Source organism: Tiliqua scincoides, chromosome 4 (genome assembly GCF_035046505.1).
Source record: "Tiliqua scincoides isolate rTilSci1 chromosome 4, rTilSci1.hap2, whole genome shotgun sequence".
NCBI lineage: Eukaryota > Metazoa > Chordata > Lepidosauria > Squamata > Scincidae > Tiliqua > Tiliqua scincoides.
In genome coordinates, this window is record NC_089824.1 from 149,748,828 (window position 1) to 149,763,468 (window position 14,641).

At 39.5% G+C, this 14,641-nt stretch overlaps 1 protein-coding gene across 2 annotated transcripts in view; it reads left to right on the forward strand.

Annotated features, from left to right (window-relative positions):
* The window catches only part of JAK1 (Janus kinase 1), a 76,493-nt gene that overhangs the window by 18,392 nt on the left and 43,460 nt on the right, over nucleotides 1-14,641 (forward strand). For both annotated transcript variants that reach the window (XM_066622858.1, XM_066622859.1), the window contains exon 2: nucleotides 12,290-12,366. In XM_066622858.1, coding sequence (XP_066478955.1) covers nucleotides 12,361-12,366 — 6 coding nt within the window. In that variant the 5' untranslated portion in view covers nucleotides 12,290-12,360. The remainder of the gene's footprint in view (nucleotides 1-12,289; nucleotides 12,367-14,641) is intronic.

A 14,641-nucleotide genomic window follows, 5' to 3' on the forward strand; every position in this document is an offset into this window, starting at 1 on the left:
CTAAGGCACGAATTACAGTTACCATCATAGCCATGGTTTGAAATCAGTTTAATATTGCACCATGGGTAAAATAAAATGTGTGGGGGAATGACATCGAAATTTATTTAGAAGGGTAGTGCAAAATACTGATCATTCCTCAGTACTCAGTTTAAGCACAGTTAGGAGATCGGAGATGCTACGTCTGCTCTGGTTCAGGGATGAAGTAGATATGTGTAATATATATGTGTACTGCACCCCCCCCCCCAGTTTGCCTTTCTGCAGCTTCTTGTCTGTCAGGTAGCCACTCTATAAGTATGACTTGAGTGGGTGTCTGGAAAAAGTTGAAATGAGAACATGGGAGAATCGTGGGCTTTTTATTTGATTTAACTTTTTAGAAAGGTATAGCTTCTAATCACTTTATTAGGTTACTTGGGAGAGAACTGAAATTGTTCAAACTATCCCCTCTGCAGCCCCATGTTGGCATCCTTCAGTCTCGGAAGACTATGGTGTCACGCTCTGAATGGTGGTTCTGGAACAGAGTGTTCTCTCCAGTGCGCGAAGCCTGGGTAAAGTAGGTATGGAGGATAGGCTGTTACCCGTGCAACAAATCCCCCCTCTCCACGTCTGACTCTCCACGTCTGGAGGTGACTGTTACTCTGCAGATGCCTGATCTTGTCGGATCTCAGAAGCTAAGCAGTGTTATGCCTGGTTAGTACTTGAATGGGAGACCGCCTGGGAATACCAGCAGCTGTAAGCTTATATCATAGTCTTTCGAGACTGAAGGTTGCCAACCTCTGCAGCATTGTTGTTGAATTGTACATAATAGAAAGTGGCTTATGGATTTTAAGGTAATTATTTTGAAAATGGTGGTGTTGCACTGCTGTTCACCTAACGCTGAAGAAGTTCTGGGACCTTTTGAGAGATGTATTAACAAAGTCTTATTCAAATATTGATTTGACCTTATTCAAATATTGATTTCAAATAGTTAAATACTGATTTCAGACTTGAATGCCAGTAAAAATGGAGGGAAATGCACCACAGTTTTTTACAATACAAAAATTTTGTCAGAGCCGTTAACAGAGAATTTTTCAGGCTGGAAAATTTCATTAGGGGTACATGAACCATTCTCCAGTGAGAGAGAATTCACTTCAGATAACAGGTCTTTACTATTAATGTCTTTTTTTACCCTGTAAGAGTGCTTGTGGAACACAGCGCCAGTACTTTTAAACTAAGTTATTGGTTCATATGGTAGTGCTTTATCATGGTTTCATTTATTTTCTAAATAATCTTACAAGTGTTGGAGTTTAGTTGGCATTTTTAAAGCTGGCTGTTGCATTATTTATTTAAGCTGGATTAATAGAGTAAAACATACAATGGAAAAGCCAAGAAATTTTTGTCCTATCTTCTGTGCAGCTCAATCTAAGAATGTTTACTCCAAAGTAAATGCCATCAATTAAATACTGTTTACTCCCGAAGAAGTATTTAGGATTGTAGCCTAAAGATATCAGTTAGCTTAGGCTTTGGATTGATGGCACATGAGCATCATCTCTCTATTTTCCATTAAATCTTAAGACCAAATGTCATTTAAACTGATTCAGAGCATGCATGCACACACAAAATCTTGATCATACAGCTACAGATTTTAAAGAATGAAATCAAGCAAGATTTCATTAAAGAATTTAATCAAGCAAGTCCTTTACCTTTAGCTGCACAGCTTGTGACTGCCTCCTGATCCTGCATTTGTTTACTTGAAATGAAGTTCTTACTGATTTCAATGGGCTTTACTGCCAAGTAACAAAGCAGTCTGCCAATTACAAGTTAAGACCACTTCCTGTTTGCAGATGAGCAGTAGCCTTAACCTAGCTTTTTAATATTGGCAGAACTTTACCTCAGAGAAAACTGGGAGAGATACTGTAAAATGGAGGGGAGGGGATATAGATAACAAAAAACCTAGATCTTCTTAAATTATATTACTTACATTTTTAATATAAGTGATCTGAAAAGTGACTGTGTACTAGCTGTTGTTATAAATATTGAGGTATCTCATGGCACTTTGAACTCATAGAATGTTTCCATCGGTTACGTCTGAGTAAATTTTTTCAGAAGTTTACTCAGAAGTAATTCAGTTACAAGAAACCTGTAGGAACAGTGTTTACTACTGAACTAGTACTTTAAACTCTGTGATGGAAGAAAAGGGGAAGATAAGTTATCTCCATATGCCCAAACAAAGCAGAATCTGCATTTGATGACCTTTTGGAATTTAGAACAAATGAACCAAAAAAAGAACTGAGATGGGAAGGGAGTTGTGTCTAGCAGCTGCCAGGTCACTAAATGTTTGCGTCAGAAACAGAACCACTGGGCAAAGGATATTCAAATAAATTACTTTGTAGCTAGACTGAAAGTTACAAAAGTTGTATTGGCAACCTTCAGTCTCGAAAGACTATGGTATCGCGTTCTGAAAGGTGGTTCTGGCACAGCGTCTAGTGTGGCTGAAAAGGCCAATCCGGGAGTGCTCACTTAATTGGCATTTGAGAGCAGTGTTTTTTCTATGCTCATGAGGGTCTGAATAGCACCCTTCCTTCCATGTCAGTTGAACAGAGATACTCCCAAGATCTCATGCATGAATCTTTATTCAAAGATTATTCAAAATTTATTCAAAATGGACATGGTACAGGAGATCCAACTTAAAACAATAACTTTAAAGCTTGGGGATGGAATTCAGATTCTAATAAGGGAGGGAGTGTTTTACCCATTTGCTCACATTATGTTTCTGAACTAAACTGCTTGCCGACGTCTCCTTCCTTCCATTAGCACAGCTTATGAGGTGCCTGTGTTTTTCTCTCCAAATATGTGCTTATAGTAGTTTGGGAGAACTGCACAATAGTGGGGAAAGGTTAAACCGATCTTATTAGAGCTAAGCTGATCAAAATTGGAGCCACCCCCTGTAACTCCTTCAAGCGATTTTTAAAAACCCTTGATGTGTCAAGCATAGATCTCTTACATCCAGGGCCTTTGAGAGGGATTTTATTAGGGTGTATAGTTTTTTAATAGGGTACAATTTTGTCAGGGGATACAGTTTTTGAGCTTTTGGGCCCTTCCCAAAGGGGGAGAGGAGAAAACAGGGCTGGGGGAGGGTGTTAACAGGGGCGGGTGGCATAGCTAATGATTGTGTAGCCGGGTGCCAAGCTCAAAATGTTGCTCCAGAAGTGATGTCACAACCAGAAGTGATGTCACACCCAGGCTTTTAAAAAAGTGAAAATTGGGAGGAACCCACCTCCTCCCCCCAGCAACTCACCACCCACTTGCTCTGCTGCCTCCCCACAGTCAGTGGCATAGCTAAGACATCTGTCTGCAACCTGGGATCAAAGAACATTTTGTAGCCCCCCTCGCATGACAAAAATCAAATTTAATTAATTAAATAAAAAGTTATTGGTTCCATGCTGTATCATAATAACATCTCATTGTCAATCAGAATAAACAGTCTCATAGGTCAGTTTGGAGTTAAGCAAATCCACTTTTTGTTCCACAAGGCAGTTGTGTTTTCATTTTCTGGTTAATTGGCCATAATGTTTGATAGAAAACAGATATTCCAGTGCAGTTTGTTTCAGTGAATTCTGCATTAAACCACCTTTCCAATGATATATAACATAATGGTATTATTCATACATACCAGGATTTTCACAATTTTAGTCACTAGTATCAAGCTCAGTTTGTTGCCCCCCTAAAGCTTGATGCCCGGTTCGACTGCTACTCCCTTCACCCCCTTAGCTATGCAACTGCAGGTGGAACAGGGCAGGGGGAGGGAGAAACAGGTCAGGGGGAGGGTAGCAATGGATAGAAAAGTCCCTGAAGCCCAGGTCTAACAGGCTTCACAATGCGGAGCTCAGGTCTATCAGCCCTGTAGACATAGCCTCCATCTTTAATTCTCCACAAGGCCAGCTGAGATTCCAAGAAATTTCCAGATCTCCTATTTTGCCCCTGGGCCCAGGTACAGTGTACCCCTACACCCACCACTCAGAAGCCCTACTCATATCACACTTCCTACACCCCTTAGCCTTTTTTGTGATGTTCATGCAAAAGCAGCAGGAATATGAAGAGAAAATGGCGTGGGGGGTCGGTGGGCAGAAGAGGACAGAAGCTCAAACTTCCTTTCCTTTTCTGGTCAGCTGTCCCACTGCAGGTGTTGAACCAGACTGTGTATTTTAAGAATTATGAGAAATTGGCTTTAAGCCAAGGTTGAAGGGCAGTACAGGTGGTGCCTCTGTATCCATGGATTATGTATTAGTGGATTTGGCTCAACACAGGTCCCTGGGACCCATGTTCAACCAATCTGGGCCTAACCTGAGCTCTCTGAAGGCAATTGGAGCTGTGACTCTGGTCACCTCCGGAGGTCTTTCTGAAGCCTGCAGAGGCCACTTGCATCTGCCCTCCACAGACCTTTGGAGGCTTTAAGGGACCAAAACAGTGGATTTCTTTATCCGTGATTTTCAGTATATACAGGGGTCCGAGAAGATTCTGGCAAGAGCAGATCCCTCATGGATACCAAGGCTGCATCTGTAATTTTTTGTGATGGGAAAAGGGAACATGTGAACCAGCGGCCACGCTTTGTCATTGCATCGGAGCCTCTTGAATGTACTTACTGCAATCCAGCACGGTACTAAGTGTGGTAGGTGTAGAAGCTCTTCTCTCCATCAGATTTTTTTGCTATTTATTTCACTTGGTTAAGTCCAAAGAAAGTTGGTCATTGCTAAGCACCAATAGGACAAGTTAGTGGTGACTAAAATTTCATTAATTTTCTTGGGACTCTTAAGTTGCATCAGATGCAGCCCATTGTTCTTTGGCCTTGTAAGTCTCCTGGAAAATCCCCTTGGAAGGTAACCTTCATCTCACCCCCCCCCCCAAAGCATTACATTATAAAATGTGTGAGAGTGCTACATGCTAAGGAGACTAGATAAGGGTGTGGTTGGAGGTCTGTGCATCCTATCACATGATTGACATTTTAAAGAGAAATTATTCAGACTTCCCTATTCTGTCCTTCCGGTACGTTTCTGTGTAGATTGCTATATGTTCCTCATGTTTTCTTCTCAACTGGAAGATGGGGAAATAATGGGCCAGCAACTCATGACTCATTATAGAACTGAGGCTTGTTTAGTGGGTATATTGGAGGGGTAAGATTTGGGATTCTTGAAAATGATTCCTCTGCATCATGAAAAAAACTTATTTGAAACTGAGGGGCCATTGTGCTATGACTTGCAAGTAGCTGTTCAAAGGAAGTAAAAGAAAAGATTTCACTAGATTAGTACACATCCTTGTGTGAACCTTAATGTGTTGTGGCCATTAACTTAGTTTATTGGGGGAAGGGATAAGCTCCCAACATTTATTCAGTCTTGGGGCTTTGCTAGAAACATTGACTTTTGAGTGTTTTGTTCCTGGCATTCAGTTTCTTCTTAATTGTACCTGCTATATTATGGCATGTAAGTCAGAGTGAAGTGTATGGATTGTTGATTTAAGGAAAAGTTGCTATAACTAAGATTCGGATATTAAGAACCTTGTACAGTTCTTTTGTAAGGTCACTGGTAAGCTTGTATGAAAATCAGTGTTCTCAAAGACCAGAAATATATTTCTAAACATGAACCAGTGACTTTTTTGATAACTGCAGGTTATAAATTGTTTCAGTAAAAGGGCTCCATGCTGATTAGGTTTTATTTTCCTCTGACTGGGATAGCAGTTTTTCTTTTGCCTTCACAATGAACATATAGAAATCTTCATGTAGAGTATTGTACTAGATCAGCAATTTTCAACTATTGTGCCATGGTACTTTGGTGTGCCACGAATAGTCTGCATGTGTGCCACGAGAATTTGGGGGAGGATCATATATTAACAGAGCCATTAGGGAATGTGAGCCCCTGGTCATCAGGGGCTGGCCTTGTCAATTGTCAGTTGTATGCATTGACAATTGTCAAAAAACTGATGGCATGCTTTGACAATTTTAGCCCCTTCTCAGTATGCCATGAGATGAAAAAGGTTGAAAATCTTTGTTCTAGACTAATACTTAAGCCTCTTGCAGGTATTGAGTTTGTTCAACCCATGTTGGCACTGGACAGTTTGGCACCTGATGTGAAAACTGAAATCTCTTCATATGTATTTCGGGTAACAATAATGACCAATGACTCAGAGGAACAGAGGTCTTGTAATTCTCATTACAGTCTCTGATGCTTATTAAGGGAAGTGTATGGGTTTCTTAAACGTTTGTACTCCCAAGAAACTGGTGAGGAATGTGGGGTGGTAAGCAAACTGTTAACTGGCTGGCAATGGAATTTGTTGCCATGAGCAGTGCCTTTCCTTTTCTGTTGCTTAGATTCTTGGTGTGAGAGTGCTGCATAATCCGTTTTCCAGGGCTTTTTGCATTATGGTGGTCACATGTGTGTGCATGTATAAATCGGAGCAAGTTAGGCATCTTCAAATTGCAATTGTTGAGGCTGGAGATTTTTCCCATCCAGACAGAAATTTTTAGAAAGAAGAAATGCAATTTTTTTCTGTCATCTTCTTTCTGTCTTTCACTCTGGTTTGTAACCAAAACATTTCTCAATAAATCTGAAGAATGGGTCATGAAAGAGTTGAGGAGTGAGCTTAGGTAGCTTTCTGTCCAGAGAAGTTGTTTAGGGTATGGAGAGAGGAAAAAAAATTAATACCCATAAAAGGCTTTATTTTATTGGCTGTCATCGCAAATTTCTTGAATACTGAAATACCATAAAACAGCTATTATGGGTAGGGCTGTAAATTTTTCATGCTAATCATAGATTTCTGTGACATTTACCCAATGTTTTAACGCTGCCTTCCTACTTTAATATTTTAAGATTAATACTGAGTTTTGGATTACATATTTTTTCAGATCTTTTATCCTAAATTAATATATTTTATGTTAATTCCTTACTGAAACAATTTATGTTAAAAACAAAGTTCTTAGATATATTGGATAAATCTCTAAGTCTAGAAAGATGCATTCCACAGTACGTCAAGTATGTTCATGAGCTACTCGCCACAAAACCTGTAGTGGACTGTTCTGTTCATAGGTATGTGCTGTTCAGTCTTGTCCTATGCCTGGTTGCTCAGAAGTAAGTCCTACTATGATCATTGCATTCTCTTTCATTTTAAAATGAAAAATGAAAGAGAATGGAACAGGAACAAAATGAAAGACACTGGGTGTAATAAATATAAGCAGAACCAGATATTTTCTCTAATTAAAACATTCACAGTGTGCTAAATTGTATTAGATGTGTATATTTTAACAGTTTTGCTGACCAGGATCCAGAGTCTCTTGAATAAGTGGATGATGATTCTGCTTGTGCAAGTGTCCCTGAATTCCCGCTGACTTTCCTCACTCCTTTGGTTGATCCCTGAAATCATCCCACACTGTTCCAGAGGGTTTCCTGATCCCTTCACTGTATGGTAGTGATTTTGGAGGGGGCAGAGTACAAGCAGCTAGAGTGGACTGGATAGAGATGGAAAATGCTATTCTAGAAGCAGAGTTGTACTTGTCAGGTTCCAACTTATAAGTCTCTACCAATATAGACATGGTGATGAACAAATTATTCTTGAGTAAGTTTAGGCCCTGTTGATTAACTTTAATTAACATTTTCCAGAGGAAATGTTGGATCTTCTGAGTGAAGTTCTGGTTTATTGTCAATACCTTGAAACATAAATTCATCTGTGTGTGAAGCATTCAGTCATTTTACCCTGTTGTAGTGTGGGACTGTAAGGAATTTTGATGGTTTTAAACCACGTTTCCTATTTTAAGCATAGGAAAATAGAGTATATTTTGGCAAGGTTGGAGAAAAATGCTGTGAAATGGATACCTCTTGTCCAAGAGAATCCTTAAATTATTTTTAAATTACTAATTGGAAACAGATTTTTGCAGGAGATAAGCATATTGGAAGAATGTTTGGTCCAACTACCAATCCAAGTCAGTTTATATCAAACTTTCTAGGGAATTAAGCCAGAAAAGACACTGGAGGATAAATGTGCATAAATTGAAATAATTTTAGATGGAAAATATGGTAAAGGTGAAAAGTGTAGCAGCTCCCTCCTTCCTTTTAGACCAGAGAGTGTGATGAGCAGGTGGAGTTTCCAGACAGGTAAGAAGCACTTTCTTGTCCCTTTCCACCAGACCAGTAGCTGCAGAGTTGGGAAGAGAGGGAGAGTGACAGCCCAATCCTATGCATGTCTACTCAGAAGTAAATCCCATTAGAGTCAATGGGGCTGACTCCCAGGAAAGTGTGGTTAGGATTGGGCTGTGAGGCTGCTATTGCAAACAAGTTAGTAGAAGAAGGGCTTGGCCCCCTTAGTAATGGCCAAATTTTAACTGAGACATAGCTACGTGGCTAATGTTGCAGCCCTGATATTTTCTTACAGTTGACAGATCTTCTAAGAGAGTATAACTGCCAGAGACCTTGTAAGAGTATAGGATAATTTAAATAATCTGAAGAAAGAACATTGATCTGTTTATTAAGAGCAATCTTAGAAACAGAGTTCCTGTGTGTGGGAAGTCTTACAACCACATACACAGAATACATGAGTTTTATAGGAATTCTGGGTAAGATCTTGCTAAAACCATGCAATAAGGGCTTCTCATAAGTTCAAAATAGCTTGATTACAAGGAGCCTACTTGTACCTTTAATTAGCTTGGCCTGCATACAAGGAGAAGGTTCAGAAGGGAAGATATAAGTCTGCTAAAATAAGACAGAAAAGTAATAAAACATTCTGATAACTAGCCAACGAGGCAACTCTGCAGCCGTGTGTATAGATAGATATAGATACAGCTAGAGAAATGGGAAATAGATAAAAGCCAAAAGGAATATGTCCAGAAGAGAAGTAGAAAGTATCCATGAATGAACAATAGCTGCTCATTCTCTGGCTAAGTCCAGATCCCGCTCAGCAGGGTCTTTGGGGGAATCAGGGCTGGCACTCATGGTTTTTGACCCTGAACATGGCAGCCTGACCTTGTGGTACTCAGACAAATAAGAAATCTGATGTTTATAAGAAATAAACCTTTTTTCCTCCCACAAGTGCTTTAGAGCACTGACCTTGGGACCTCTGGAAGAGAAACGGCTGCTCTGCAAACCTCCTAAGTGCAGGGCAGAGTAGTTGGGACAATGGCCTCAAAGAGAGACAAGATGAAAATAATCCTGTGTAAGGGTACAAAGCTTAAGAACATAGTAGAAGAAAAAGGAAATGGCTCACATGAAAGATCAAGGGATAGAGTAAACTTCAATCTTTGCTGTGCACAAATACCTACAGCAGATTGCAACCTAATACTGGCATATTGCCCCCCCAAACTATAGGCATATGTGACAACATGCAAGCTCTATTGAAAAGGAGGTCTATAATAAGGATAAATTTCCTTTCCATCCTCTTCCTGTTAAGCATCTGGAGTAATTGTTTCATTTGTTTAATTAAAGAGTAAATAACATCCATAATTTAACTCTGTTTAGCACCCATGGCAGTGAAGCCATTTCAGCCCAATGTTGCACATATGCAGCAGGGACAAAATGTGCACACCTGTGGGCTGGGCAAAAAAGGGGTTATTTTGGAATGCTTTGCCTCATCAGCTTCATGTAGACTATGTATGAAAGAGTGAGAGTAGCTGATTTCCTGTACAGAATGCAAGGCTATGGGCCAGCTCTGTAATAAGTACTTATTGACTCAACAGTGATTGTTTTGGCCCCTATTGTAGAAAGAATTATGCTTGCAGTTTTTTGTATTCCTGGAACAGCTGCTATAATTGGAAGCCCAAGTTTAAGTGTAACATAAAAGCAGCTCTTAAAAGCAATAGTTTTAACTATTGAGGGTTTCAGGAAAGTTCTGTGTTTTTACTCTTCATTTGAAGCATCTTTTTCAATATAGCATCTTATATGTGTTTAATGCTCATGGCATAAACAGTTTTCAGATCCATTGTCTCCATATAGTTCTTATTAAAAACAAAGCCTTTTATAATGAGGAGTAGCAATTTATATAGTCTTGGAATACAAAAATTTTTCCTTTCCAATGACATATTATAGAATGAAATTCTAGTGTTTGTGATCTGTCCATGTTGTGGTTATTGTGGAACAAATGGAAAGATGCTAAGGGTTGTTTTCCACTTTTATAATGTGAAATAGTCAAACATCTTGTGTTCCAAACGGCTTAGGTCTAGAATGAAATAGCGAGTTTGTTCAAATATGTGTTGGGCATAGGCTTGGTTCATACGTAAACTTCTTCCTGGGGCATCTCATCTACTTTGAGCCTCTTTCTCCCTGTACCAGTTTTCATAAGAATGGGGCTCCTTTCTCCTGAAGGCAGAAGCAAGTGTAGCTTGGACACTTTTCATATGCTCTTGTCTTTTTGCTGAGCCTATAACATAGAAATCAAGTCCTGTATTCTAGCCAACTTTTGCAGCTTCTTTCCTCCTTTCTGCAAAAATAACTTTTGCTCTGTGTCTCCCAAGAAGTGGTGGGGTTCAGAGGGAGAAAGCCAGTGATCAATAAGTGAATTGCTGAAGAACAGAGGAAGTGGCTAGGAGCTTTTGCTGAAAGTTGTTGAGAAGCTTGTCAGTGTGTGGTGGTAACAGATTGCTTAATATAGTTTGGCGAGGAAGTGACTTATGCCTGTTAAGAAAGTAACTGTTGCCTGTTCTGGTGTCTAGAAGAACTTTTGCCTACTTTCTCTTCTGGAGCAAATTCAGACAAATTCAGACAAATTTGATACCTTATTAGAAGGCTTTTGTGTGGAAGGGGAAGCTTTGCATAACTGAACAAGACTGTTTCCCCTCTTGGTCTGCGTTTTAAGCCTTGTAATCCTGTGCTGATACAGAGTTAGTATGGAGATGAACTTTTGTACTTCTATAGGGAAAGAACATTCTCCTTAATTAAATTAGCAGTGGTACTTGTGACAGTTTTGGAACTGATTGACAACTTCAGCACAGTTGCTTGTCAAATTCATCGAATGGAGGTTTTTTTCCACCCAGACTGACCCTTGGTGGTGGGTTGCCACTGGTGAGACCAAAGAGGATCTACCCTTTGTCATCCCTTTGGAGAGTCACAAGGGCAAAGGATCTCCCTTTTCACTTTCTTCCATCTCAGAACTTGGTGTGTGAGGTTTGGGAGGGTGAGATGGGATGAAACCTGAACGTCTGTGAGAGGGGGAAGAGGATGAGTGGCTGTGGGTAGGGCTGAGATGGATAGAAGGGAAGTATTCTGGGAGTGGCCTGGTGTCTTAGACCACCTGGGACGGAGGATCTTTTGCAGACTAGGGCCCTATCCTAGTTTCCCTCCCTCATTCCTTTATTTGTGATCTGTGAAAGGTGAGCTTTTTTTCACCACACCAGTTTATCTCTGATGAGAGCAATATCTTGAGTTGATGTGTATATTGATTGGTCTTACAAAGTGGGCTCTGCCAGTGAGAGATGTGTTTGGTGGTAACTGGTGGTCTCTTCAGTTACAAACATTTAATGTGTTCCTGTTCAATAGAAAACTAGTCTGTGTGACCATTTTATTTCTAGAGGGGTATTTTAGCTTAGGCCTTGTAGTCCTTCAATATGGAAGGGTTGTCAAAGGCCAAAATAACATGAAGGAAAAGTGATGCTGATTTTAGTGTATTGTTCCAGTATTTCTAAAACTGTGGGTTGTGACCCAGTTTTTGGTGAGTCACATAATGCCCCGATAAAACTTTTGTGTTGCCAAACTTTCACTTCTTTTAACGTGTGAGGTGGTCTTTGGCCCTCTCTGGGTCTTGTGTTGTGTTTTCAGTAATGAAAACAAGCTTATCAGCGAGGACATGATGAGACAAGGCTGGAATGGGCCAAAGACTGCTGCACAGAGGCTCTGGCAGCAGGCTTTTTGTGTTTAAAAAAGAAGGAAAGCTTGGCAACCTAGAGATTTTGGTGATGACATGATGACACCATCATATCACTACTAGAACATCTGGGTTAGTGAACCAAGTTCTGCACTGAAGGTGGATTGCTGGGTGAGAAAGTTTGAGAACCACTGCACTTGATCATAAATTTTTTAGTTTGAAGTCTACTGTTCAGTGTGGACATTAAGACTCTTGCATTTGAGTTGGTGTGTTGAATGTAAAATGATCACATGACAGCTTTTGAAATTACCGTGAACTGAGCTTCAGCTTTGTGTTCTTGCTATCTTTGTTATGATTAGAATGAAAATCTGTACATTCTTAGCTATAAACCCATTCTACGTAAACAAACATCTTGATCGGTTTTTTCTGTAGCTGTAACATTTTGTGGGTTCATACAATTTCTCTTTGCTCTCTCAACCAGTTCTGAATACATTTTGGGTTTTTTTGAAGAGACATCCATTCAGCTGGCTTGGAAATCGGACAGCCACATAAATGCAGGTATGTTTTCTTTTGTGAAGCATCTGTGTTTTTTAAATGATGTCTTTAAAATTATTAAGAATATTTTATATTTCAACAAATATTCTCAAATAATGAAAATTAGTTTGCCATAATTAGAAACCAAATGTACATCAGGGATAAAAGTCAGTTGTCTTTAACTAAGGAGCTATGCTATATGTGGCATTAATCACGCTATTTCCCTTTGTTTCATTCCCCCCCCCCCTTTTAAAATAGCATAGGGGAAAGTGGAAATGGGGCTTTATTAGGGACATATGAAGACTTAACAAATCCTGGAAGGAAGTTTTAGAGAACACATTCCGCAGTGTCAAATGTGTACATTCGTGGTGGAGTTTTGATACCTATTTAGACCAGTATGGTAGACTGTCCTCTTAATACTAGTATGTGCATCATATTTAGAACAACCAGATGAATAATCCAACAGATCTGAGGCAAGGAAAAGGGCACAGCAGAGAAGTTGCAGATGCTGTTTGTTCATCCACCACATGATGAACACTAACTGAAATAAACCTTAATATATTGAGCCAGTTTTATATCAAACAATGGCTTAGAGAAGTGGTTCCCAAACTTTAAAAAAAATAAAATTTAATTACTTTCCAAAATAAAAACAACAAATATAAACAAACACAAACTCACTACACAACATGCACACACAAAAAACACAAAAACACACCGTTTGAGGGTGCAAGCAATCATATATCAATATATCTAATCAATTAATACATATCTTCTAATCTTGTTTCTCTTCTAGTTTAGCCTCTTAATATCATTTATCTGTCATATCGTATCCTGTAAAATATATCATGTATACAATATATTCATCTAAATACCCTATCTTATACATCTACAACTTCATTTTCAATCAAGCATAAAATAGTCTCCATTGCTCTATCTGTGTCAATTTGCACTATTGATCCAAAATCTCTGTAAGCCTATTCATTTCTGCCACATTCATTATTTTCTTTCTCTTTCTCATTATTCATCTTTCATTGGAATTTTAATATCTTTCCAGTATCTAACATATAAAATCCCTGCAGCAGTTAATACCATAATAACTAAATACACATCATTATCTATAATATCTAAGGTAATATTAAGCAAAATTAACTCTGGTTTTAGCGATATCGTAAATCCAACAATCTCTTGTATTGGATTCCTCACCATTTTCCAATATACTTGCATTTTTTTTACATGTCCACCTCATATGATAAAACGTCCCTTTTACACATTTACACTTCCAACAATTTTTTGATATGTTCTGATTCATTTTTACCAGTTTTACTGGTGACATGTACCATCTATAAAACATTTTATATACATTTTCTTTAAAATTTGTTGCTCTAATAAATTTTATATTATATTCCCAAATCTATTCCCATTGTTCTAATGTAATATTATGACCTATCCATATTTAACTTTTACAATTGAAGGAAGACTTTCTTTCATTTTTGAGGTGAATTTTAAGCCATTTATGTTGACAGAGTAAATACTCCATCCTCCCTTAACCATCATGTTTCTTTTTATTATTCACCTTCTCTTTTTGTCGTCTTCTTGTTGCCCCCTTGCCCCCTAGTTTCTTCCTTTTCCTTTTCTGATTCCTTGGTTATCACTGAATCATCTGGTGGTGGTGAGAATACAAAATGTACCTCTTTCCTCTTCCCATAGGGGGAAAATCTGTCCCTCCTCCTTCTTCCCTCGGGCAAAAGCTTAATCAGGCAGTCAATCAATCAATGCCAGACACACACAGCAGAATAACACTCACTTAGTTCTACCAACATTAATGGCTGGGTTCCCTTGGAGAACAACAGCCCCTGGCTGGACCCTTCTCCGAAACCATACACCATCTGTAGGATCGAATTTCTCCTGATCACAGATCCTCGGATCTCCTCAGACCCAAGGTTTTTTGGGAGGAAATAGCATGCTTTCCCAAGAGCTTTCAGGAGCTCAGAAAAACACAGCCATTCAGTTGCCTCTGGCCCCACCCTCCTCTCATTCTGTCAGCCCGCTTCTCCGGGGGCTGCATTGGCTGCCCATTCGTTTCCGGGCCCAATTCAAGGTGCTGGTTTTGACCTTTAAAGCCCTATACTGCTCTGGGCCAGGGTATCTCAGAGATCACCTACTTCCGTACAATCCGGCTCGTCCTCTTAGGTAATCAGAAAAGGCCTTTTTACAAGTGCCGCCGCCTAAGGAGGTACGTGGGGCGGCGGCAAGAAACAGGGCCTTCTCAGTAGTGGCACCAACATTATGGAACTCCCTT